At 38.3% G+C, this 25,937-nt stretch overlaps 3 protein-coding genes across 4 annotated transcripts; all 3 read right to left on the bottom strand.

The window, feature by feature from the left end:
* Positions 1 to 1,549: 1,549 nt before the first annotated feature.
* NDPK2 (nucleoside diphosphate kinase 2) lies at positions 1,550 to 4,683 on the bottom strand. Its single transcript, XM_089148103.1, has 7 exons — positions 4,291 to 4,683; positions 4,136 to 4,192; positions 3,955 to 4,041; positions 3,738 to 3,818; positions 3,517 to 3,629; positions 3,352 to 3,401; positions 1,550 to 1,971 (listed from the first exon to the last, which is right to left on the bottom strand). Exons 1-7 carry the CDS (start codon positions 4,543 to 4,545, stop codon positions 1,904 to 1,906), a joined length of 711 nt encoding a protein of 236 aa, XP_089004229.1. The 5' UTR covers positions 4,546 to 4,683; the 3' UTR covers positions 1,550 to 1,903.
* Positions 4,684 to 6,577: 1,894 nt separating this feature from the next.
* Positions 6,578 to 12,171, bottom strand: LOC149020070 (putative carboxylesterase 11). Its single transcript, XM_089148102.1, has 2 exons — positions 11,072 to 12,171; positions 6,578 to 7,640 (listed from the first exon to the last, which is right to left on the bottom strand). Exons 1-2 carry the CDS (start codon positions 11,887 to 11,889, stop codon positions 7,103 to 7,105), a joined length of 1,356 nt encoding a protein of 451 aa, XP_089004228.1. The 5' UTR covers positions 11,890 to 12,171; the 3' UTR covers positions 6,578 to 7,102.
* Positions 12,172 to 13,527: 1,356 nt separating this feature from the next.
* LOC149020069 (serine/threonine protein phosphatase 2A 57 kDa regulatory subunit B' theta isoform-like) lies at positions 13,528 to 25,869 on the bottom strand. Of its 2 annotated transcripts, XM_089148101.1 has the most exons (4): positions 25,203 to 25,869; positions 24,857 to 24,989; positions 23,050 to 24,720; positions 13,528 to 14,293 (listed from the first exon to the last, which is right to left on the bottom strand). In XM_089148101.1, exons 3-4 carry the CDS (start codon positions 24,265 to 24,267, stop codon positions 13,934 to 13,936), a joined length of 1,578 nt encoding a protein of 525 aa, XP_089004227.1. In that variant the 5' UTR covers positions 24,268 to 24,720; positions 24,857 to 24,989; positions 25,203 to 25,869; the 3' UTR covers positions 13,528 to 13,933. The 2 variants fall into 2 exon arrangements, with proteins under 2 accessions (XP_089004227.1, XP_089004225.1); XM_089148099.1 differs by having other exon boundaries at positions 23,050 to 24,989.
* Between the last annotated feature and the right edge of the window lie 68 nt (positions 25,870 to 25,937).

Raw genomic sequence — 25,937 nt, 5'->3', positions numbered from 1 at the left:
CAAGAACGACGCTCTCTCTATTTACGGTGTAATCTCCGATTTCTTTTCCTCTGTCTATCTTCGAATATGCTTTTGATTATGTTTTTGTTGATCCGTTCCTTGCCTAGGATGTTATATGCGATAGGGGTTTTCTTTTGATTTCATTTCATTCACTTTGCAAGTGTTTCGGAAGATTTTTTAGGTTTTCGATAAATAACCTCACTGGTAACTAAAATATCTTCAATTAAGGCCTTAATCGAATATCTATAATCGGTCCCTGGGTTGTTTGATTGTTGATTTAATCTTGCTGAAATTATTGTTGTTAACTGTTTTTTCTTCAAATTATAATAATAAATAAAAGAATTAAAAACCGAAAACATCGGGAATATAATTGTTATCTGTATGTTTTAGGGTTGGAGATCTTCAGAGTTCTTTCAGCTAGTGATGTGAATCTCACTTGCTCGTCCTGTCTTGGCCTCTATTGCCTCTGCTTAGCGATCTTTGTATGCTAATTTGACAGTAATGTGCATAATTTGCTGCAGAGGCAACGCTTGAAAAGCTAAGACTAGGAGCTCGGCGCGTTATGGGTTCATCATCAATGAAGGCGACGAAGATAGAAACCCCTTCTTCATCTTTAATGGCTTCGCCAAGTCCTAGTGATGTTCAATCCGGTGATTGTTGTTCTGTAATGTCTGCAGAAGTCCCTCCTTCCTGCGAGGTTCAATCCATTGGTTGCATAGAGAATCTAATGGAAGAGGACTCTTGCAGTTCTCTCTCATCATCAGTTATTAAAAGTGATAAAGTGGGTGAGATTTGATTCATGATATTGGAGCTTGCATCCTTTTAGAGTCTCATTGAGTTCTTTAGATGTTTCAAATAGCAAGTCCTTGACCGGAGACTCTGTTATTGATTTCGTTTTCGATTTCTAGAGACTCAGGTGTTTGTACTAATTAAGTTTTGAGTGTAAAATTTGTTCTTGCCCAATATGGACGAAACGCATCATTCTTCATTTCTTCTACTACTGGAATCATTCCAAGTCAGAATTGTAGCGATGGGATGATTACTAACCTGCCATCAGAAACTAATTCGCATGTTCCAATCGGTTAGACTCCACAAGGCATAATGATGGGAAGCTCATATTCACAAATTCTTAATTTTTATTTTTCTAAATTGTACTTAATGATGAATAAGCTTAGAGCATTGATATAATGGAGAACTTGTTTCTAATTGATACCCTAACCTAAAAAGGGGTAAGGGTTGTTGTTCTTGTCTGATTTACATCACAAATTAAAACAGGGATTGGAGTTCTTGAACTTATGTAGTCAAAACACAGAATAATATATTCAGTAATATATAAAATTTGTTACAGTATTACTTCATTGACCTAATAATTTGGCTAAACCATGTAAATTTGATACTTAATGTCTAGTTTATTTTTCATTGCATAGATTAAAAAGTGGTAGAACAGAATCTGATAAACCCAGTCACATTGTGGTGTGATGGGGTGTCTATATAAGTTTTGTAATTAGTAATTACAAGATTGTTCCAATCTTGTAAAAAAAAATCTCGACTTACGATTAGAGAAGCAACACCATATTGAACAGAATTTTAGATACACTTGTAGGTCAACGTACCCCATGGTGTATAAAAGCACCCAAAAAAAACACAGAATTTGTTTGCAGAATTCGTAACTGGAAACTCTTTGAAAGAATTTTTTTTCCTCTGGTTGAGACATTCAACCAGAATATGGGCAATTCATATATCCGAATTCCCAACTAAATTATTTTCTTACAGAATAAAAATTAAGATGCCTTCCAATTCCGGTACAGTTTTTTTGACTAGCTGTTTGAGAGCACAATAAACTGGAAAGTCTGAGACCTCACAAAATTGCATTCTCAATAATCAATGTGCCCGTCCCGAAGTTTTATTCTCGCAGCCAGGGCTGTTGAACTGGTGTCCATTGACATAATTCACCTTCTTTAAACCATAAGGCTGCACAAAAAAGACTTCTTCAGAACAAGATTCAAAACATAACTCGAACATGACTGGAACTGATTGCTCTCATCTAAGAACAACTAGATTTCTCAACTGACATGGGTAAATTTTGCTTTCAAAATGAAGAATTCTTTGGAAGTTTCTTCCATTGACTATTTTTTGGAGAATACTGAAAGACATAACAGTAGAATTCTCAAAGCAGAAATACATCACAGGACAACTATCAAATATATATGTGAACCTTTTCCTGGCAATCACTAACAAGGGATTGCTGAGTATGCGCTTTTCAAAGTATTTTGGATGTGCTCAGCAGCTATATCATTTTCGAGTAAGCTAATTTTAGCAAAGCTTGGGCTGGGTTAAGCTGTTTCATTGCAGAGTACAACGACCAGGGATTGTTCCCCTAGAAAATACAAATTCAAGTTCAACTGAGCTTGCAAAACAACTATTTGATGTTTCTCAACATTCTTCTAGCTTTTGACATTCAACATGGATGAGCAAGCATCTATGAGGCATCACTAGTACTTGTAAAACATGAAGTTTTTTGCAAAGAAACAACAATGAAGTTCAGATTAGGAGAGAAGATTGATATAATTCTAGTAATCCAAGATAATATATATAAGAACATATCATTGTCAGCATCGTTTATACTTGGGCAGCAGCAACTAATCTGAAACACTATTTCAAGGATAAAGTTTGTTTCTTGGCTCTAAAACTATAGCAATACTTTCTAGAAAGATATGGGTATGGAAACTTATTAGGTCCTATGAGAATGCAGGTCAATGGGTCACAGACCAGCATATGCGTATATACAAACTGGTTCTAGAAAGAAAAAAAGACACGCTAACTCCCCAAGTCTACCGTATAAAGTCCTACTAACATTGATCTTATGATCTATAACCTTTACCCTCCAGTGACGAAATTGAATTATCTACACCATTAAATGGAACACCAATTTTGGACAGAAATATGAATTAAAAGCAGATGGCACTCTCAAGCATCCCCTTTAGGATTTTTTTTTCTTTCTCCTGACTCAACAATTTTTTTTGCTTTTCAATTTAGCATTAAGTGAATAAGATCTCATCAGTTTGATGGCAGTATCCAACAGAAAGGTATGGAACCAATTGAAACTCTAGATTGATGTTAGCTGTGAAATTATATGTAGGGGATCAGAATCATGGGGATAAATTAACCTCAGGACCATGACATATTATCTTCCCAGTTCTTAAAGGCTCTGCCTTAAATTTAAGGGAGGGAGGATTCAACAAAAAGTAAGAGCATCACAGCAGCAGTAAATGTCACCCCATTCAACAAATAATGAGTGCATAGTCCAAATAAAATAAACAATGAATTGATGAGAGTGTTGGGCAAACTCACCGGCTTCACGTTTTCCATTCTCAGGGCTGTCACTTCCATGAATAACATTCCTGTCAAAAGGAGAAGAGTTGGAGAATGCCTCCAAAGTTTTAATTTCCAGGATCCTAAAAAATAGTAAGACTAGTATTAAGAATTCCAGAATAAATAAGATGCTGGGAGTCTCACCTTCCTGTTTGCACTGCTAGATCCCCTCTAATGGTGCCTGGTTCTGCTTGAAGAGGATTTGTGGCCCCAATTAGTTTACGTGCAGAAGCAACAACACCAACACCCTCCCAAGCCTTTGCAAACAGAAAATCAAATTTTCATGAAGATTAGAGTTAAACAATCCTCTTTTTTAAGTGTTTCACCAAAGACATACAAAGATGATGAGAAGTTGAGAACCGTACCATGCACACAACTGGGCCGGAGGTGATGTATTCAATAAGCTTAGGAAAGAATGGCTTGGCCTGAAGATCCTTATAATGTTCCTAAAACGATTAAAGACAAAGGACATTAAAAGAACATAATGGTGACTCAATAATCTAAAAAAGTGAGGAACGGTTTTCATGTAATCAACTAACGATCTAATGCATAGCAACTCATCATTAGGTTCCAGTCACGAACCTCGGCCAAGTCCTTGGGACATTGGAAAAGTTTGAGCCCAGTCAGTTTAAAACCCTTCTTCTCAAACCGAGAAATTATTTCTCCAACCTAAAATCAAAATTTCAATTAAAATCCAGTTTGAACAGCAAACAATTAACTACCCAGAATGTCTCCAAATTCAGGAAATTACAGTGACGCTTACCAGGCCGCGTTGGACGCCGTCGGGCTTCACCATTATGTATGTCTCCTCAACATCTTGCTGAGAAAAAAGACACATTCAAATGGGTTCCAAGCTTAATGTATTAGTAGGGTAAATTGAAGCCATAGAAGGGATGGAAGAGAAAGAAAAGAGCTCACCATGGAAGCAATCAAGTGAGGAAGGAAGATATTGGATCTGGTGTTTCTCGCTCGCCTTTTAGGGTAGTAAAGAGATGGGGAACACGAGAAAAGGGAAGAAGAGCCATGATAAGCAGAAAGAAGACGAGAGCGTACGGTAAGATTCTCGGTGTTGGATAAGTTCCAACCCTCTCCGGTTCTGGTGGTAGCTGCAACTGAGTGAAGAATTGAAGCTGAAACACGAGGACTTGCTGCAAAGACCGCTAGAGCTTCCATTATCCCTCTTTCTCACTCTCACAGACAAAACTAACGAATACTATTTACCAGAAAGACCAAAACCTTCGAGCGAAGAAAGATTCCAGTTCCTAAATCGCAGATGCCCTCACGCGAACGGCGCGGCCGAAACGTTTCGACAGTGTCATTTGTAAGCGCCCAATTCAACCAGAAAGTTATCCATTCCGTTTCTTCTTGTAAATGTAGAACATGTGTCCAAACAACACATCAAATGGTTGAAATTCATTAATAATTCATATCAAAGAGTTGTGATTAAATTTTAAAAAAATAATAATATAAATTGACTCAACCTTTTAATGAGATATTGGAAAATTTGGAACACACATCAACAAAAATGGTCGATATTGGGACATGTATAACACTTCAACTGAAATGGACTGGATATTGGTTCCACTTCAACCTTTCCGTCCAAAGAGCACTCTGATGTTTTTTCACCATACATATTGTGTAGGGCCCACATATGATTCGGGTTAAATTCAACCCCACTGTATCTCATAGCCAATTTTTTTATTTTTAATGGGGATTGATTTTCCAATAGTAACTTTACTATATTCTTTGATAGTTTTTTTTAAAGAGTTGAATCCAAGACCTTTTTCATTAAGGAGGCATTAATATTTCTCAAGTAAGCAACCCTTTGCTAGTGAAAGATATGATTTTGTCATGCGAGAATATTCCCTTAGTATAAATTTGGTATATGAGGCCAAAGGATTTCGATTACAAAGCTCCAAAATCCACAAAGAGAACAACATCATATTGTCATGCCAGCGAGGGACAAGGCCTTCTGAGCATGGAACGAAATCTCGGACGAGATCACTGGTTTGCTACCTGGCTAACCAGGCGAACTGGCGAAATCGAGATTTCGCCGATATTTCGCCGATATTTGGATAACACAACAATTCTAGGATGCGTGAAATAGAAAAAGTAAGAAACCTGCAAGGCTGCAACATGGGTAAGTGTGAAGTGAAAAAAAAATTTTTAAACTGATTTACGTATGACACTGACACCCATCATGTGAAATGCACTTAATGGACTTGAATAGCAAATCAAATATAATAAATTAAATTACAAAACAAAGCTAGCTATTGACGTGTGTGAGTCGGTCTGACATTAACACAATAACACATACTTTAATGGACTTGAAATGGAATTCAAAAGTAACAAATAGTTTTGTAAACAAAAGCATTACGAAGTTCATCAGCAAAAGTGCAGAACACAGTTGCAGACCAGGGGGCGATCTTCATAGGGCTTCTTCTTCTTCTTCAGTTTTTCTTCCCTTTTTCTTCCCTCGTTCGGTGGTTTCCGGTTTTATCAATCTGCAGAACACAATTGCAAACCGAGGGCGATCTCCGTAGGGCTTCTTCTTCAATTTTTCTTCCCTTTTTCTTCCCTTATCGGTGATCGTTAGGGGTTTGATGGTGGATTCGTGGATAATAATGGAAGCTTAGATCGTTAGGAGGGTTTTTATTTTATTTTATCTGTGATTGCAAATCTGAGATCACCGGTAATAATGGAAGTTTTGATCACTGGATTTCTGGTTTCAGGCGATATTTCGCCATATCGCCGAGATATCGCCGAAATTTCGCCAAAATCTCGGCGACATATTGCATATCTCGTTTCGGCCCCTGGTTTCGTTTCGCCAGGGGGCGAAACTTTCCATGCTTCTGAGTTAAGGTGTGGACAATTACATTTTTCTCCATGAGAATAAAAACTACAGAAACAAAATTTAACTAGATTCCAATATTGCAAGTGTCTTGCAGCAATCCAAGAATAAATGAAAGTAAGTTGGATGATTAACAAGGATGAAACATCATAGACCAATCTCAAGGATTGGTTTAAGCGATAAAAACCAACATCTTATAGTATGAGATTAAGAGTTTAAATCCTCTTAAGACTAGAGACAAAATCCTACTATATATACAATATATAAAACTAGCCTTCTGAAAATATAATCGAGCTGCGCATAAACTAGCTTGAACGAATCTTAATTCAAAAATAAAAAGAAAAACGTGGACGCAAAAGGGCCAAAACCCAATATCAAAGTTTAAAGCACAAGTAGGGTCTAAAACACTTTCTCAATGCAAGCGTACCTTAACAATTTTTGCTGAGAGACCAGCACAATCAAATATGAACGACCAGAAAGTGAGAAAAAATATGTTGCCTAATCGTGTAGCCTATGTCATCAAAACACCTTTGGCCTTCTCTCTTGTACTCAGATTTGAAAATTTCATTAGGTACATCTCATGGATAAGGTACAGAGAAGAATTGACAAAGTTCTCAGAACATGAAGGACATGCCATCTCATTATCTAAGTATTCCTGATATATCTTACAAAAAGAATATCAAATAAAAATAAATACAAAAAAAAAACAAAAAAAAAAAAAAAAAGATCTAAACTATAACAGCAAGATTGGCAGGAAAAGAAAACTGTATACAGAACAGCCGAGTAAGGGAAGACTGCTCTCCTCCATCTTGAAGAAAAACTAAAATACACAAAAATGTTGCTCATGCTGCAACTATTGCTGACTTTGCTAACAGTCACTTAATAAGAGAGCTCATGGCCTCTGAGAGAGATATGCTTCTTCACCCAGATAGCAATGTCCTCCGCACAGGCTTGGGCCTGTGGGGTTTTAAGGAGCATGTCAAGTGAAGCAAATTCATGCACAGCATCCTTATACTCGAGGACAGGAGCATCGATGTTAACCTTTCTGAGCTCTTCCGAGTATGCAATGGCACGGTCTCGCATCCAGTCATGTTCTGCAACCACTGTCAGCGTTGGGGTCATGTGCTTAAGTGGTGGTTCCCTTCCAGGAATTAGAGGATTGGCAGCTGGATGATCTAAGCTAAACTCCTCCTCTGGTAGAAAGAGCTTCCATGCAAGTATGCACATAGCTTTATCATAGAAGTAAGAGTTTGCTAGTTTGATCTCTGAATGTGTGGGGACACTACCAATGAAAAAGGGATACATTAAGACCTGTGCCACCACTTTGACAGGATCTAGAAGGTTCCCTGCCTCCACTGCTTTCCGAGTCACATAATCTGCAATATTTGCACCACAGCTCACACCCAGGAGAACACATCTGTTTGAATGACAAGAAAGCAATTTAGGGATTCTACAATATGTGACTATACGAGAGGATATAATAGTTATGTTGGAACAAAAGAAAGGAATGAAGACAATTTAAAATCAAGTGAAAAATGAACTGAGAATTAAGAGTGTGCAGCTTTCAGGATGGAAAGTTGCAAATCCACAACCATTGCAAGAATCAAATGCCTCGGGATACAAAGAAATGTACAATAGAAAGAAACGACAATAGAGTGATAGACGATGAGTCAATGTTTTCCTCTTAAAAGAGGACACCGATAACCAGCCATGTGCTTACTGCTTTGGCAGTAAAAGGCTGTTCTTTTTCATGAATCATTATTATTTTTATTTTTAAAATAAATAAGTGGGAACATAGGATGTGAACCATGAGGCTTGAACCTAAGGCCTCCAAGTAGAAATGGGCTTTTGTGCACCATAAGCTACCAAGTGAGACCTCGGCACTCAATCAGTTGGGGTAGTATTGGCTTATCAGGTAGGACATCATACCAGGAATTGCATTCTTATATCGGGTAAGGTACTCAAAACTCATTATCCATGAAGTTTCTAATCACTATCCGAATGAGAAGACAACAACTGTAATACATTATCAGGACCTAAACAAATTATACCATGAACACACCAAGAAGTTACCAAGTGTACTAGTCACTCATTCACTTGGCAGGTAGTATTGGCTTATCAGGTAGGACATCATATCAGAGATTGCATTCTTATAGACAACAACTGTACTACACTATCAGGACCTAAACAAATTATACACCATGAACACACCAAGAAGTTACCAAGTGTACTAGTCACTCATTCACTTGGCAGGTAGTATTGGCTTATCAGGTAGGACATCATATCAGAGATTGCATTCTTATAGACAACAACTGTACTACATTATCAGGACCTAAACAAATTATACATCATGAAAACACAAAGAAGTTACCAAGTGTACTAGTCACTCATTCACTTGGCAGGTAGTATTGGCTTATCAGGTAGGACATCATATCAGAGATTGCATTCTTATATCGTGTAAGGTACACACATTAACCATGAAGTTTCTAGTCACCATCAGAATGAGAGGACAGCAACTGTACTGCATTATTAGGATCCATAGAAATTATAGACTGAGTTGCCATGAATGAATGTACATGCCAAATGAGTGTTTAGGAGACTGAAAACAAAGAATTCAAACTTGATATGGAATACACAAGGTCTACATATATTCAGTTCATATCGGGTTTTTTTTTGGATTCATTAACCAAAAGTAGAAAGAGCCCCCCCCCCCCCCCCCCCAACAAAAAAAAAAAAAAAGAAAAAGAAAAGAAAAGAAAAGGCAGAGCCTGCTGAAACTAACAAGGCAGTAAGCAAAAAGCAAAGGAAAAGAAATTAGTCACTACAGACTGAGATCAAAGAACCTAGACAAACTCAAGGATTGAAGCTGGTGTTCCTATTTTTCTTCTTCTTCCTAAAAGACTTGGGCAATGAAGTCTTTGCCAAGGTGGTGGCACCCTTTACTAGAAGGGGTGCTTCTCCTGCAACCCAACGTGGAGGAGAAGGGGTATTCAGTTCTCTGGTTGCCTAGATAAAAGAATCTTCTGTCATTTAGTTCAACAGCCAAAAGCAAGAACTAAATAAACTGAGAAAAACTTGTACATTACAAAGCAAGGGAGCAGTAGTAAGGATAGATATTTCCTTATGGATCTTATCTGGAGACATGTTCACTTTAACAACAGCAAAAGAGAGCTTTTAGTTGCTAGACAGATGTTATTTATCAGAGCCTATACTCACCTACCTTTCTCTACTGAGGTTTTGGCATCAACTAGTGTTCAAGGTAAGATGTGGATCTAACATTTATACCTGGTTGGAGAAGGAATCTGCTGATTTCTAAAAGTGAAATTGTGCAGATCCATAAAAATCCATGAAATGAGTATCTTTTATTTATATTTCTGAACCAGTTAAATTCTTCTCAGCTAAGTATTACAAGAATTTCTTGTTGGTATGAATTCGAAATACTGATGGAGCATGCATCTGGAAAGGCATAGGTTTTCTGAGGATCATGGTCTCTCTTTTGGTTCTTTCAAAGAAGAAAAGTTTGACTCTTGAACAATTTGAAAAGAGAAGGTTTAGCCTGCTGAGCCAGAACCGTAAAGCTGAAGGAATAGCCTAGCATATGTTCCTCAATATCAACGTGACTATCAGGCTAAACCTCTATTATCAGGTCTATTCCAGCATGGCTGGCTTCCTCCCTCAACCAAATGCCCTCCTGCTGCAACCACCCCCCCCCCAAAAAAAAAAAAAAAAAAAAAAGGAAACGAAAAGAAAAAGGAAAACCAATAGACACAGGATTAAAGATACATCAACCAAGAATTGGTGTCATCGTAGAAGGCGGCAGTTTTTTTGTAATTTTATTCCCTGGATAATCGTGGAGTTTAGCAGAATGAGTGGAACTGAAGGTTGTACGACCGTAAATGAATCACTGAATTCTTGTACATTAAAACTGAGCCTCAAGATTCTGGCATCAATCTTCCATCTATCAACAATTTCCACAGCCCACAAGGAAAAGAACAAATAGTATTGCATGTTTGGAGAATAGCTACATCTTTTCACATTTAGTGGCAGAAGTGGAGCAAGACTTGGATAGAATCATTATATTGCTTGTTGTGCAGGTGGTCCTCGAAGGTTAACAATTTGAATGGGGCTTACCACCCTCAATCTTGAAAGTGGATAGCATCCCAAATAAAATGGGTTAGCCAAGAATGGAGTTACAGATATGACACTCTCTGGGATTGGTTAATCAATCTAATGATCTAAGCCACCCTCAGCACCTTGTTTTCTTTGAGCTCTGCTTTCAACCACCATTCGTTCTTTCTATGGAAATTCTGTATTTCACTAAACACAACTCTCAAATCACATTGCCACTTCTCTTGTTAAACACCAGCCTCCTTCCACTAAAGGTTTAAACGCATCATCACTACTTTACTTGGGCCCCTTCACAGCTCTGAAGATAGACTAAGATTCTCTAATCCCCTCAGTCAGGAAAAAAAAATACCAGGTATGATAACCAGATGCACTTGATAATTCATGTTAGCTTTCAGAATTCTCAATAATATGACAACGGTGAATGGAATCCCAATATAATCCATTAACATAAAAACAGAATTTAGCATCGCTCGCAAGCAACAGCACAGTCCACATCGTCTTATTGATCAGCAGGACAGGACAAAAATGGTTCGTGCAAACCATGGAAGATCAATATTATTTTTGCACATTTAGCCATCTACGAATCATAATAATGAATTATTCTATGACCACTGCAGTTTCTCTCCATAAAGCACTATATCCATAGATAGATGGGATCAGCAAATGTTGCATAGCAGAATTTGGTCTTACAAAAAGGAGACTAGTGGATTCAAATCTAACCTGGTGGGATCTCCATGAGCAGCTAACCAAGGCTCCACCATTGACGCACCAAAGTTGTCGGCAAGCCGGCGAGTACCACCTCTTCGGAGATCTGCACCGCCACCGCGTTTACTGGCAAGGGACTTACCACACTCCGCCAGATTTGCCTGCTTCGCTAACCAATGCAAAACCTTCAACCCATCCTCAAAGGATGCTGGATACCTGTTCTCAGGGGCTAATCTATAACCGACGGCAATGACAATCACATCACATAATTTAGCCATTCGTCTACAGAAAAAATCATTGGCGGACGAGTCATTGCTGCCGGTGACGAACCCACCGCCATGAAATTGCAACATTACCGGCAATTTCCGAAAAGAGTGTTGATTTTTGTCCAAGGTAGGGGAATAGCCCATGTATGATCCTGGCTCCCGTTTCGAAGTTAAGCTCTCGTTCTGGCTGCTACCACCATAGCTGTTGCAACGAAGGTAAGTATGATGATCATCAGCGGAGGAGTGTGAGGAATCCGGATCTGATGACCTAGAAGAAGATTTGTACCTAGCCCTAGATTGGGGAAGGGAATCGGATTCGGAAGCGACGAGGCAGGTCTGAGGTAAAAAAATACGGACGGAGAGGGACGTCAGAGCATCAATATGGATGTCTTTGGTGGCGATACCGTCGGTGAAGGAAGGGTTAGAAGCTACTACAGATTCTTCAGGCCGTGTGGTGATACCGAAAGGGTTGTTATCATCAAAAGAAGTTTGGATACGGTTCTGCAAACGGTGTTTGAGGAGGAATTTGAAGAACACACTGTAAAGTTTCACACCCACGCTAGGCATTTTTGCCTTCCACTCCTCTCGTTCTGATCTCGCTCCGTGTTCGCTTGCAGAAGCCGGCCGATGGAGAGATATACGAGATTTTGCTCTCTTTCAGGTTACAGTGAAATCATGCGATTACGTTTCAAATTAGAGTTCTTTTCTCTCTCTCTCTCTCTCTCTGTGCTTATGGAGACTACATGAGATCAAAATTAAAGAGAAAAATTCAATTCTCTCTGTGAAAGTCGCACGAACACGCAGCAGACAGGGAGAGACAGAGACATGGATGGAGATTGAAGACAATTTCAATCAAAAACTTTTTTACTTTCATTTATTTTTTACTTTTTTGGGGGGCTAAGATATATAATTTTATTTCGAATGACATCAGATAAGATAAAACCATAATCGTATTTCACCAAAAACAAGAAGAAAAAATATACCTGAGAATCTGTGGGTTTAGCTAAATGACAAGGCGACGCGGTTTCAGTGATGCACGGCTAGGATTCTTCGTTAACATGGGAATTTTATCCTAGTCTACCTTTTGGATTTACGAATGACACGTGTTTATAATATTTAAGTAAATTTCACTTTAATATTTGAAAGCATTATGGAAGATAAAAAAAGGCTATTTTCCCTTCTGAGGAGAAATGGGAACTGTTAATCTCTCCTCCAATATTGGCACCTTGAAATTGTCATTTATGGACAGTGTTACAATCAGCATGATATGGCTCCAAAGTAATACTACCTAAAATAAATAAATTTCATCATTCTAACCTTGTGGGCCCTCCAATAATTTCGGACTAAAAAACTTATCATATAAAATTAGATTGCGATTCTGGATGTGCTTCTAACATAGTTGATATCAACCTCTTATGTAGAGACATGCCTTCCCCCATCTTATAGGCATGTGAGTCCCCCCTGTGCTATGACTGCTTGTGATTAAAATTTTTTTTGATCCAAGGTTCATCCGGGCCAGCTTGCGCGCACCACGACTACATCATCAGGAAGCTTTTATATAATTAATATAAGCAGTTCGCCCCTGACACCAAGAGGATTCAAACTCTGACCTCCTATGTGGAAGGGTTGGTCTTTTGCCAAATGAGCCACCCCTTTGGGGTAAAAAGTGAAAAACTTTATTATGATTGTACATGCTTCTGAGTTGAACTTTCTTTCAATCACTTTCTTTCAATCACGTTAGAGGTATGTCCTCCTCTTACATTTTCTCTCACATATTAAGAAAGAGATGGGAACACACTTCTAAATCCAAGCAATGGTTCTTAGGAGCGTTGATACCCACCCCTATGATAATCAAATTAGGAGGGATGTCAATTCCAAAACCGAACCAGCAAGCCAGACTCAGCTCTCAAAGGTTAAATCCTTTACCTGATTGAACTGATTACTGAACATATTAGTTCTGTTATCTAATGTGGTAATTAGCTCTGGTAAAACACATGCAGAAGCAGCATGCAGCGGGTACCAAACCTATACTGAATTATGTATAACACACCGTAACTTTTTGAGAGATGCTGTACCATTGGCAATTGATGCAGTTCATAATCTGTAATTCACTCACTTAACCCCCCCCCCCCCCCAAAAAAAAAACACTCACAGAAAGAAGCTTCCACTCTTGAAAGAAATTAAAAAAAAAAAAGAAGAAACTAATGCATATATATAAATAAATGATCATGTGAATAGTTCAACTAACATACAGAAACTAGGAACCAATAAGATCTAGAGAAGTATATGGTGATAAGGTATACCTCTGAGCAGAAGCTCCTTTATGTGACCCTTAAGAAACGTGAACTAAAAAAGCTACAACTACTGAACATCTTCCTCTGTGGCTGTACAGCTCAGAAGAATAAGCTCGATCTGCTTTCTTCCCCGTATATACAGTCCTGTTCCCTATACAATCTTGGTGTTGGTATTCCGGGACCTGGCAACCCGAAACAATGGGATGTAGCTTGGAGTGAACAACTAAGAATGAATTTCAGCATTCCACTTCCTAAAGCTTGTTACCAGTTTCAACATAACCATTGCAAGGAACTAACATCAGATCTCTTTAATCCTCCTAGCCCACAGGTGTATGGGGAAGTAATACTCGAGGAACAAGAACGGCTTCGTTACTTGCAGCTTTCGATGCAGCAATCTCTTCTAAGCGCTTCCAGGTGGCCTCACGTTTTGCTTTAATGTCGTTTTCTTTGGCTTCATCCTCCTGAAACTTGACTAAGCACTCCTCAAATAGCTCAGGGTCAAAGTCAGAGAAGATCTTGCGTACATTTAATGTCAAGCTCTGAACTGCTTGATTCCAGTGGCCTCTGGCATTTTTCTCCAAGGCAGGAAAGATGATGGGAAGTATAACTTTGCAGTTACTCTTGATTAAGTTCTCTATATGATCATTATTCCACATGAACAAAGCCCTTTCTGCCACCTGCAACCAAGAACCAGTTGAGCAGTGTTATTCAATTTCAACTCCTAATGTAGAGGCTACCATAAGGCAAATAGAAATAAGAACATAACCATGCATGGAAGTACTAATTTAAGGAATCCCCACCCCCCACCCCCACCAAAAAAAACAAATCCCCCAAAGAGAAAGTATCCTTAATTTAAAGAAACCTTCATGAATGGAACAGTGATAAGGACCTGTCCCTCAGGAAACAAAATCAACAAGGTAGAAAAGAATGACAAATATAATTATATGGGTCAGGATTTGGAGGGGGGAAAATTAGCTTAGATTAGATTACATCAGGGAATCTACATTAAGCAGTTCAGGTACATAGCATGTTCCATGATACATACCAACATTTATCAATTACCTCTTCCTTTTTACCACACCCCAATTATTTTCTGTGTGTATATGTGCTCATGTGTGTAAGTAAAAGTCACAGCATTTCATCATAATGATGAATATTAAACACGTTAATACCTATATAGTCTGGACTGGAAGCAAATGATGACAGATATCATAATCTAAAATTATCAAAATAAAACAACCAATAAGCCTTTGTCCCAAATAAATGGGGTCGGCTACACCGATTTTTGCCTTTCAATCAACTCTATTTGAGGTCACACTAGATACAAGGCCTAAGCTATGCACATTCTTTCTCACCACTAATCTTAAGGTTATCTTAGGTCTGCCCTACTTCTTCTACTTCCTTCAATTTGGAATTAAGTCGCTTCTCCATACTAGGGCATTTAAGGTCCTCCGGTGAATGTGGTCGTGCCACCTCAATTGACTTTCTCATAACTTATCATTTATGAGAGTTATTCCCAAACCATCTTTAACACAATCATTCCTTATCTAATCCTTCCTAGTTTTTCCACTCATACATCTTAGCATCCTCACTTCCACTACACTAAGTTTATCTATATGAGCTTCTTAATAGCCCAACACTCTGCACCGTACATCATAGTTGGTCGTACAACAGTCCTATAGAATTTTCCTTTGAACTTAAAGGAATATATCAATCACACAACACCAGGACACACCTCTTTCATTTCATCCACCCTATTTTAAATCCTATTTTAAATTTATGAAAAACACCATCCTCTATATCACATATTTTATTTATGATTGAGCCAAGATACCTAAAATGATCACTTTGTGGAATCTTTGAGCATTTAAGATCCTTGATGTAGCCCAATTGTAATCCTTATCATCCATCCAATCATGACCAAAGTTACACACTAGATACTCAGTCTTTGTTCTACTTGATTTAAAGCCTTTAGATTCCAAAGGTGCTCTCCATAACTCTACATTGGTATTAATCTCTACTTATGTCTCATCTATCAAAACAATAACATCAACAAAAAGCATACACAAAGGAACCTCATCTTGAATGTCTTTGGCTAAATCATCCATTATAAATGCAAATAAATATAGGCTTAAAGCTGATCCTTGATGTAGCCCAATTGTAATTGGGAATTCACCACCTTGTCCCCCTACCATTCTCAAAAATGTCATCATACCATCATACATATCTTTAACTACATCTACATATTTAATTGCAACATTTCTTTTCTCTAGTAGATGCCAAATTAACGATCTAGGGACTCTACATAAGCTTTATTTAGATCAATAAAGACCATATGAAGATCTTTCTTGCACCCTTAATACCTTTCAAGAAGTCTCCTCATAAGGTAAAGCTTCAATTGTAGATCTTCCAGCATGAAACCAAATTAGTTCTTTTTAATAGTAGTTTCTTGTCTCAAACAGGTTTCAATTATCCATAATTCCATGGTATGACTCATCAATTTTATGCCTCTATAGTTATTACAGCTTTGAATATCTCCTAATTTTTGTAAATTGGGACCACAATGCTTCTCCATTCATTTGGCATTTTTCTATAGCTCATAATCTTTTTAAACAACTTACTCAGCCAGGCTAGACCATAGGTTCCAAAGCTCTTCCATGGGATTTCATCAAGACCTTGTACATTGCCTACTTTCATCCTCCTTAAAGCTTCTTTTAATTCAGACATCAAAATTCTCCATATATATGTTTAAAAATTATCAAAACAACATTCTAGCAAATTCTCAAATATCAAAAGTTGAACGTTATATAAACTCGGAAATCTAAAGACAAGCACTCAAGACTCTCAACTAATCACTTTCAAATGCGTACACACATGATTGGCATGTTGAGGGTATTGCCACAAAATTTAATGGTACCCTCAAGTACATCTAGATCAGTATGAAGAAATCATGACAACCGTGCATTTTCATCATATTCATCAGGACCATGAGAATATCAGCTGTTAGAGACAAAGCCGAACAGATCCACATGGTTAAAGATTGTCAACTCATTTTTACTTCCTACAGAAGCTATCTCTTAAATGGCACTTGTCTAGTGGTATGCTCTGAACCACAACCAGAAAAAAAAGAAAAAGTCCATTAAATGACTGCCGTAGTGCTGTTAGTGAGCTGTGATGCTCCTACAGCCCATGCTCACCAGGCTATCTCGAGTTCAAACCCCCTGGCCTGTTACTACTCCCTGCCACCCCCCCCTCCCAAAAAAAGAAAAGAAAAAACACACACACACAGGAAAAAAGATACAAAAACCACTTTTACCTATAAAAAAATAAAATGAGAGAAAAGGGTTACTAAAAACCATAAAACCAAACCTTATTTGTACAAGGCAATCTCCTATGTTAATATTGATAAAATGTAGGTTCAAGGCATTTGTCCAAACATGTCACTATAGGAATAAAATATAAAACTGAGAATCTGGACTGGAGACACTACAGCAGTGTTTGGTATGCATTATTGGAATGTGTTCTAGATTGATTTGAAATTCTCCAATGATGATAAAATAGTTGTTTTACCATTCGAGGATACAAAATCAACCTAGAGACTATTTCAAGAATGCAAACCAAACAGTGTATCTTAGATTTTCCAACAAGTGTAAAAGCAGCCCTTCACACAGAGCATAGGCAATAGACAATCTATTTAGGAAGTGTTAAAGAGGATTTTATCTGTGCGCAGCGTGTAGGAAACAAGAAAGGGAAGAACTTGTAATTCTAAAAGACTTTCGGAAACGAGAAGGGAAAACAAAGAGAGGGAAGAACTGACAAAACAATGGGGCAAACACAAAGAAGACACCAGAAGCCTCCAAAATCTTCCTTCTGCGGAATTTTTTTTCTTTCAAAAACTCACTACATATCTAATCCACCAACATTGACCCTGCAAAAATATCTTTCCCAGGAAAATTCTCACAATATAAGCATGTGCATATTCAATTCCAGCATTCAAGGGGTCCAGTGATGGTGTGAAACTGTGAATCACTTGCTAAAGAGATCCACTAACTCAATGGAAAACTTCAAAGACACTGAATTTGTGTAGATCACCAACCAAGGACCATGACCAAGGCATTACAATGGTAGAAAACCAATTTTTCACGAGGATTTATGTTAAATGGCAACTCCATCATGTTTGAACTGCTAGGCATTAACTTGCAGGATATGCCAAGACCATATCCAGATGAAAATTCATCATATACTTCCGTTCTCCTACTCGTAGAATAAATTCAATCAACATAGTTTTCCATATAGTCTAAATTCTATGGTGACCTGATTATGTCACCCTGCCCGCGCGGCGGGGAGGGGGGAATTGGGATAAGGCTTCTTGTTGCCGTTGTTGTATGCAGAAGGGGTGGTTTCTCTCTCTTTTTTTTTTTGGGGGGGGGGGGGGGGGGGGAACTGTATTGAGAGGTATATGCTTTGGGCTTCTCCTCAAGTTCAAAGGTCAATTTTTCACAAGACCAAAAATTAGATAATAAAGCAAGGAGATAACTTCCACAGTTCACTTTTAATGCTTTTGTTTGGCATCATTTAAGTCTAGAGAATTTAGTAATCATTTTGCCGGAGGTTCAGGTAATTTAAGACAAGATTTAGTTATGGATCCTTTGTATTTCACATATCTTGGGTCTCTGGGACCTTTATTTAGACCCATTCTCAGAGGTCAAAACCTGTTATCTTGTGAGATTAACATGTCAGTCCAAAGGATATTCATCATAAATTTATTCTCCAAGCGTTCACACAAAACCAAGTAAATTATTGGAAATTATTGCTAACATACTATGAATCAGTCCATGATAAGGTAATTAATATATGCATTGTAGGGAAGTTAAGAGTTCAAAGATTATTCAACATGCACCAAAAATTTTAAATGATATGAGCACTTGAATGCTCAGAGACCAGTGTCTGATTCACAAATTCCGCATCTCAGTTTAAACTTTAAACCCTAGAAAAATTATAGCTTTCAATGCCTAGACCATTACTAATGTTAGTAATTCACACCAACATTTTAAAAACCAGATGAGAATTCCTGAAGACACTCTTTACTTCTCATACATATACCCAAATCAAGAATGTAGTTTAAGTTCAAAAGGAATTTTTTGGACTATCACATTATCCAAAAAACACAGAAAAGGACAGAACTAGGTGGATATAGTAGAAACAAGCTTCTAAAATAACCCCCCCCCCCAAGAAAAAAAGAAAAAAGAGAAAAAAGGGAAGAGGTAATTACCCTACTGGGGTCCTGGGGGAGGGGAGGTTAGAGTTTTCCTAATCTTTGACACATTTAGGCAAAGTGGACACCTGCAAGGCTTGAACCCAAGCATTTATCTACCAGACTGAACTTTCGACATTGCTTTGAGCAATCACATCTTCTAAGTACCAATCAATAGATTTTAATACTGAGGGCTAAAGATAGAAACAGCTGTAAACTACCAAACCCTTAAAAAATGGATACAGAAAAATTAAGAAACAACATGCAAAAAAAATTGTAGTTAGGTAGTGACATCAAGTGGATGAATAGCGAGATAGAGCAGGTAAAATTACAAATAAATGCTTCCACAGGAGGTCATGAGTTCCATGAGAGGAGACAACAGAAATGATTCACCTGTATGGAATGAATATAATTGGATGTACAAATGAAAAAGACGCTAAATGGAGCAAGTCTCATGTGCGAAAATGATAAGAAAATGATCAAAACTGACCTCAGCAGCAGTACTAGGAAGAGAAACGAGGGCCTATTGAGATGACAGAAGATACTAAATTTAAATAGAGATGAATAGAAGGATGCCTAATGGTGGTTGGTTAGATGAGAATTGTTTCCTTACAAATATTTTTGTTATAAAAGACTAAGCAGTTCAGTCTTTTGGTGTATAGATGGACACCTTACTCAGTACAGTTATGGTATTCAAAACAATACTAAATACCTAGGATGCATAAAACTGACTTTAGAACCAGTCCCCCACCCCCAATTAAAATGGTGGTTCGTCTCATCAGACAAAGCACACTTAAAACAGACATTAAGACTCTTATCAGGTATCAGAGTAAACATAGTCAAAAATAAATGAGATATTAAATCTACAGAATCATGTAATGAGCTGGCCTTCACCTGGAATTTGGCTTAAAGATAGTAGCAACAAGATAAGGGCACACCAACTATGAGGTAAAACTACTTTAAGATAGCTGTTCTTGTCAATTGTCAGAAGTTTATCAATGTGAGAACTACTGATACATTTTGGTACAAAGCATTTTCCCCCTATTTTCTCCAAGGCTGATTCCAGGCAAGAGAACTAGTATTTGTCATTTGCAAGTTTAACATGCAAGGCTTTTATGTGAGGAAAAGCTATGCTGCAATCCAAAGTTAAAATACTAGGCAAGATTCCGTGTCAGGTTCTGTGATGCATTGTCCAGCTTGCTACACAGCATAAGAGATTGCATAACGTCCCAAACAAATTTACAAGATAGGCCAAAAGAAGGTGACCTTTGAATGTCCAATGGCGACACAAAAGAAACTGGTTTGGAGCCCAGGAGGAGCAACAAAGAAAGCTTACAAGCAGCATGAGTAAGAACAACATCTATAACACACCCCAAATATCTGAGATGGAACCAGCACTTGGGTTCAGAACACCACAAGCATCTCAGAGATGCAGCCACCAAAGCCATAGACCCTATTACTCAGTTGACTAACTGATCCATGATCAGTTGCAGCCACAAGTAGAACCATAACTCCTCGACGAAAAACTGTCAAAAGCTGAGGACCTTGTAACGGCCACACTGAAGATCCACTTGAAATGTTATCTAGTCCATGAATGAAGTGGTAAGCCTTGATGCTGACTCATTCTTTGTGGATAAGGAGGTCAGTCTGCTCATTCCCAAAGGATTATCTTAGATGTAACTTGTAAGACATGCTTGCTAAGAACCTCTATCATTTTAAGGCAGGCTCTGGACAGGCAATCCTGATATCAACAGATACACAGCAATGTAACCTGGGTTGAACCCCCCCCCCCCCAAAAAAAAAAGAACGAAGAATTGGGCCCGAAAACCAGACCCAAAGAAGTCTCTTAAAGCTGACCAAATACCCTAGGGGGATTTTGGTCATTTTCCCTGCCCTTTTAGGGCTGAATATGGATCTAGTTTTACTCCCCTCCATCCCAGGGTCAGGGTTCTAATTTTATATTTTTATTTTGGTTAGTCAATTTTAAGTTATTTAAGAGCCCGTTAGTTGGTCATCAGCTGGCTGGTTGTGAAAAGGTTTGTTAGGAGGTAGTGATAGGGTTCCTTATACAAAGAGATCTTATCTTAGTAAGTCTTTGTTATTAAAGAGTCCAAGCATCAAAGTAGTTGGATTCCTATCAGTTAAGGAATCCTAACTTGAGTCAGTTTGGTTTTTGAAGGCTATAAAAAACCAATATTCAATGTAATCAGTTGGCTTGATTTGATGAATAAAATTTGATTGAAGAATTGAATGTGAGAGTCGTGGGATCCCCAGGGGTGACCTGCAGCTGGGTAATTTGCTATTGTTTCTGCAATTCTGAAGCTCATTTGCTCCTTCAAATTTCAACAGCAACAACCTCAGACCTCCCTGCAAGTAAGTACAGCACCATACCCCCTCCCACAAGCTAACCGCAGCCCTTCCCTATACCTACTTCTTCCCTGCAATACAGCACATCCCTCTGCCAGTTCTGCCTTGATTCCCAAGCCCTTTAGCCCCTTTCCAACCTCCCCTAGGATTGCCCCAAGTTGTAGAACCTATTGCTACAGTTAGTTTCTCAATCAGCCCCATTTACCCTAACCTGAAAAACTCTGCAAGTCATCTTCTTCTTTGAGATTTCTGCAGAATTTTAAGAACCTAAGTTCAATTAATTTTCGGACCTAAACTAAAAAATTACAGCTGTGTTTTGAGCCTTGAACAGCCCACAACCACCTGTTGCTGCTTTCTCCTTTAAGTTCCTGGGCTAACCCTAAGTCGAGAAAAATTACCAAATTGCCCCCAACCCCAAACCAGGTTACATTACACAGATTTCTAGCAAGGAAAAGGAAAAAGATAGATGCAGCATTAGTCTCCAAATAGCCCACAATAAGGTGGATATATTCCCACAAGATAAATGAATCCAAACAGTTGTAGACTGCCACACTATTCCATGGCACAAAAGAAGCTTATCCTAGAGAAACAGAGTGGAATAGTTTGTACTTGATGGTTAGAGTACCAGTCTAGGATCCAACCAGAACTGATCGAGATGGATACTATCCAGGAAATGAATTCCAGGCAGGTTCAGTAGAAAAAGATCATACCCAGTGAGTCAGTCTGAAGTTATAGCAAGGAAACAAAAAAACCTCTTCCATAAGAAGACAAAATGGCAGGTAGCTCTTGTGACTATGAAAGCAATGTTGCACCCTTACTTTAGTCACTTAACTACTAATTCCTTCTCTTCACCTCTGCTCTAATCAAGTAAATAACTATATCCAATACCATTCTTGGACAGTTGGACCACACAGTTTGGCTCTACTACCCACAGCTTCCTACATCCTCCATGCACACAAAGAACCATTCAATTTATTCACAATTGACATTGATCACAGACATGATTGCCAGTATCTACTCAAAGCAACCATGTTGACAACAGAGAAGAGGAAATCCAGTTACAATCCAACAGAAGCAAATAAGTAAGACTCCATACCCTCCTGTCTCTCTTATGCACCAAACTATGGAACTCCTTATAACCCAAACATTGGGAAAATAACCATGGATTGCCAGGAATTTAATGAAACAGATCGTTCTACAAATGCCATTAGTATATTATTTAGTGAGAAGTTTCCCATGAATGAGACAAGCAATTATTCATGATTCGCTGCAAGCCAAAATAAAACCCCCAAACATGTGGTAGCAACTTTTTCATTTTCCTTAACTTATTGCACATCTAAGAGCATAACCATCCTCAAAGAAACACACACAGTTAGGCATCAAATAAAAGCGACATCATTATTAATTGTGCATGCCATGAAAGGATGAAAAAGATTTTGGGACCTCCTAATACAGTAAAACTGATTTTGTCGGCTTTTATCAATGATAGAACAACATCATCCAAAGTGAAGGAAAAGAACTTCAGACAGGCAGGATTAGTGACATAAAAAGGCATGGGAAGTACTAAGCAAAGTGTATGGTAAACAGTAATTTTTACTGTTGACTGGAAGAGAAAACACCAATTAGTTTTTATCTAAGTAAACAAAGATATATGACCCTTTTTTTCTTTCTTTTTTTGGTGGGGTTGGTGGTAGAAAATTCATAGTTCATTGCTACAAAAAGAAAACCAGAAGAATAATTTACTGGGAGCAAGGGAATCATGCCAGAAGAAGGGAACCAAAAACCTAGAGCAGACGGTAATAAAATTTATACCTGAAAATGTGAACTACTCAAACAACGAGCAATCTGGCGAAACAATGGGACCATACAGCGCTGGAACTCTGGAGGCTGGGTCAGTTCCAAAACCTCCTCCAGCTCACCTAAGAACATGACCTCTTTTGAACTATTAGTGATTGGCCAGTACTTCAAAAGACCCCTTATAACAGTATCAGCAAGCTTACAGTCTTTTTCTACAAATTGTGAAATGCAGTAAGACAGCTGCTGATGGTACATGGGTATGCATTTTGGTTTGTGAAGTGGAATCAAGGCTCGAACAAGAAATAGTTTGTGTTCTTCTTTCAGCGGCAGAGCAAACCCATTGATTATACTGCCCAAAATCTCTAACAACTCTGCAATCCCATTATGCTTTTCTGTTTCGAAAATAAAGCGGTAGAAGATATTATTGATAGATTTCCGGATGAATGGACGATGTACCATAAATTTTCCATATATGCGGTGAAGAATTGTTTTCAAGTACTCCCTCTCTCTAGGATCCTCAGAGTCAAAGAGGTCTAACAACCTAAGAACAAATGAGTGATCAATGTACCTCTTGGCTAACTTTGCATCTGTCTCAGGTGATGCAACAAACCTCAGAAGGAACTCATACACAACTTGCAGGTGTGGCCATGCAGGGTCCATTAAAGGTTCCTCATCTTCCAAATCAAAAGCCTCTAGAACCTTGTTCTCACGTGGATGGGATGTGAATGCTCTAAATAAATTAACTGATACCATTTTTATTATTTCTTGCATAACTGCCTCCGTAAACTTCCCATTAGCAGTAGTAATATAATCCACAAGCTCTAGCAGTGTCTGCCGCTTGATTTCCTTTTCTTTCAGGTTCTTCGTTGGGTCTGCAAAGTCAAACACAACACAACATAGGTCAAGCTTTCTGATTAACAAGTTCTGCTTCTCAGAGTTGGGGACATCTCTAAAACTCGGCAATGCCTCATAGGAAGAAGTTGCAGAATTTCCATTCATCTTTGAGCTTACAACTTGTGAAAGCTTGTTCCCATGACTGACCCCAGAATTTGAAGCATAATCAGGGGCTTGAAGAGATGCATTGCTTGGGTTCACAGACCGGCTATTTACTAGATCATTGCTCCTTGAACTGGAAGAAGAATTTGAAGAAGGGCCAGATGATCCACTGAATTCACGACTTTCAGCCGACTTAGAAGGCTTCCGAGGAAGCCTACCAAGTATCTGTTTGATCATAATTGAACTAATAAACAACCAGCTCCTCTTAATCCCAGAAACCAGCTAGCTGATAAATTTCCTTAACCTCCTTCCGAGCATGAAATATCAAATTAACAATACAGAAAATTCCTCTTCTCAGTGAGAATAACAAAAACCTTGAACCATCTCAAATCATTGTTACCAGTGGACAATGTCTTCCATCGCGCCTAAAATTCTTATCTGCACTTCCATCTGAATATTAGTGCTATTCCCTATTCTTCAGTTTTTCTAGATACCGAGGCCAGCTACCCCCTCCCATCTGGAAAGGCCAATCAAGCCAACTACTAAAGGGAAATTCCTGATGCAAAACTCCATTCGAAATCCAAGATCAAACAGAAACCTGAAATCTAATCAACCAACAAAAGCAGGAAAAACCCCCGGTTTTCAACCTTCCCAAATATGATAACTTTCCCTTCCTTCTCTAAGGCACAACTGAGACAGAAAAAAGAGGAAAAAGCTTTATCCTCAAATTAGAACGGTAGATACAAAAGAAGACAACTCAAACCAAACATCAGGAAAAACACCCCTTAAGCAGTTAAGCCAGTGTCTTCAATGCTTTTCGACTTACAAAAAAGACCTGAAGGAAGCGTGCCAAAGATCAAAAACAGAAAACCATTCAGTCTCCCCTTTCGCCTTCCCTTTGTTCCCCCAAATCAGAACTAGTTCAGCTGGATCGAAAGGCAAGAAGATCCGGGTATGATCTGAAAAAAACATGATAGTAATCCCCGTTAAACGAAATCCTAGAAGACAGAAAATTAAAATCCCGCCAAGACAGAAAGAGATAGAGCTAATATATCACTAATCACTAAACTAATAAACATACATATTTCAGGAACAGCTAAAGAGGATAAGTGTAAAGAAGAAAGAAGAAACCCAACAGAAAATTTTAGAGGATGAGTGAGCATGGTACTCACAAAGAGCTCAGCTGGTCCTGATGAGAGTAATACGAGCAAAAACAAACTCCGTGGTCGAAAACCAGAGAACCCAGAAACTGAAAAGGTCAGACACAGAGCAATCTTCTACACTTGGTTATAAAAATTAAAGTCTTCTCACTCTCTCCCTTATTTTCCTTTCTCTCCTGTTATCTCTTTCCAACATCTGTGCCTATTTTTCTCTCTGGCTTCGTCACAAGTCACAAGCACAAGTGAGAGAAAATAGACTGCAACAGCTTTCGACATCCCCACCAAATCCGCGTCTAGAGCCTCCTTCGGGTTTGGGTTTGAAAAAACAAATTAAAATAAAAAAGGACCAATTTGAAAGATAAATAAATCATTGTTTTGAACGATGAGGCTATCACTCTTTTCTTCTTTGAGGACCATGACAGTTTTTTTTCTAGGGAACTCTTTCAGGTTGTTTGCATTTTTTCAAGTTTCATTTTCATACTCTATAATGCTCTGTACTGCGTACTTTCTCCTTTGTTTTCTTTTCCGTTTATAGGGTTCGAATAATTTTCCAAATAAGTCATTAGTTCCTATCAAGTATAGCTTTTAAGTAACTATCAACTAATTTTGAGATGCTGTTCTTTAGGTCATCAAGAAAAGTAGTGAAGATCCTATCCATTCAGCATCTCTGACCATTTTCTTATGTGAATCTCACATTTTGTACTAGCTAATACGGATAGACACTAAGAATGTAATCACAATATCAAA

This window comes from Hakea prostrata, chromosome 3 (genome assembly GCF_041222555.1).
Source record: "Hakea prostrata isolate BN-2017 chromosome 3, UWA_Hpros_2, whole genome shotgun sequence".
Taxonomy (NCBI): Eukaryota; Viridiplantae; Streptophyta; class Magnoliopsida; order Proteales; family Proteaceae; genus Hakea; species Hakea prostrata.
This window is presented reverse-complemented; position numbering and strand designations above follow the sequence as displayed.

Coding starts and splice junctions, on each gene's coding strand:
- NDPK2 (XM_089148103.1), bottom strand. CDS start 4,545: ATGGAAGCTCTAGCGGTCTTTGCAGCAAGTCCTCGTGTTTCAGCTTCA. Junction 4,193..4,290: donor CTCACTTGATTGCTTCCATG/GTGAGCTCTTTT, acceptor CTTTTTTCTCAG/CAAGATGTTGAGGAGACATA. Junction 4,042..4,135: donor ACGGCGTCCAACGCGGCCTG/GTAAGCGTCACT, acceptor TTTTGATTTTAG/GTTGGAGAAATAATTTCTCG.
- LOC149020070 (XM_089148102.1), bottom strand. CDS start 11,889: ATGCCTAGCGTGGGTGTGAAACTTTACAGTGTGTTCTTCAAATTCCTC. Junction 7,641..11,071: donor GCTCATGGAGATCCCACCAG/GTTAGATTTGAA, acceptor TCATTCAAACAG/ATGTGTTCTCCTGGGTGTGA.
- LOC149020069 (XM_089148099.1), bottom strand. CDS start 24,267: ATGATCAAACAGATACTTGGTAGGCTTCCTCGGAAGCCTTCTAAGTCG. Junction 14,294..23,049: donor TGAGTAGTTCACATTTTCAG/GTATAAATTTTA, acceptor TCTTGGTTGCAG/GTGGCAGAAAGGGCTTTGTT.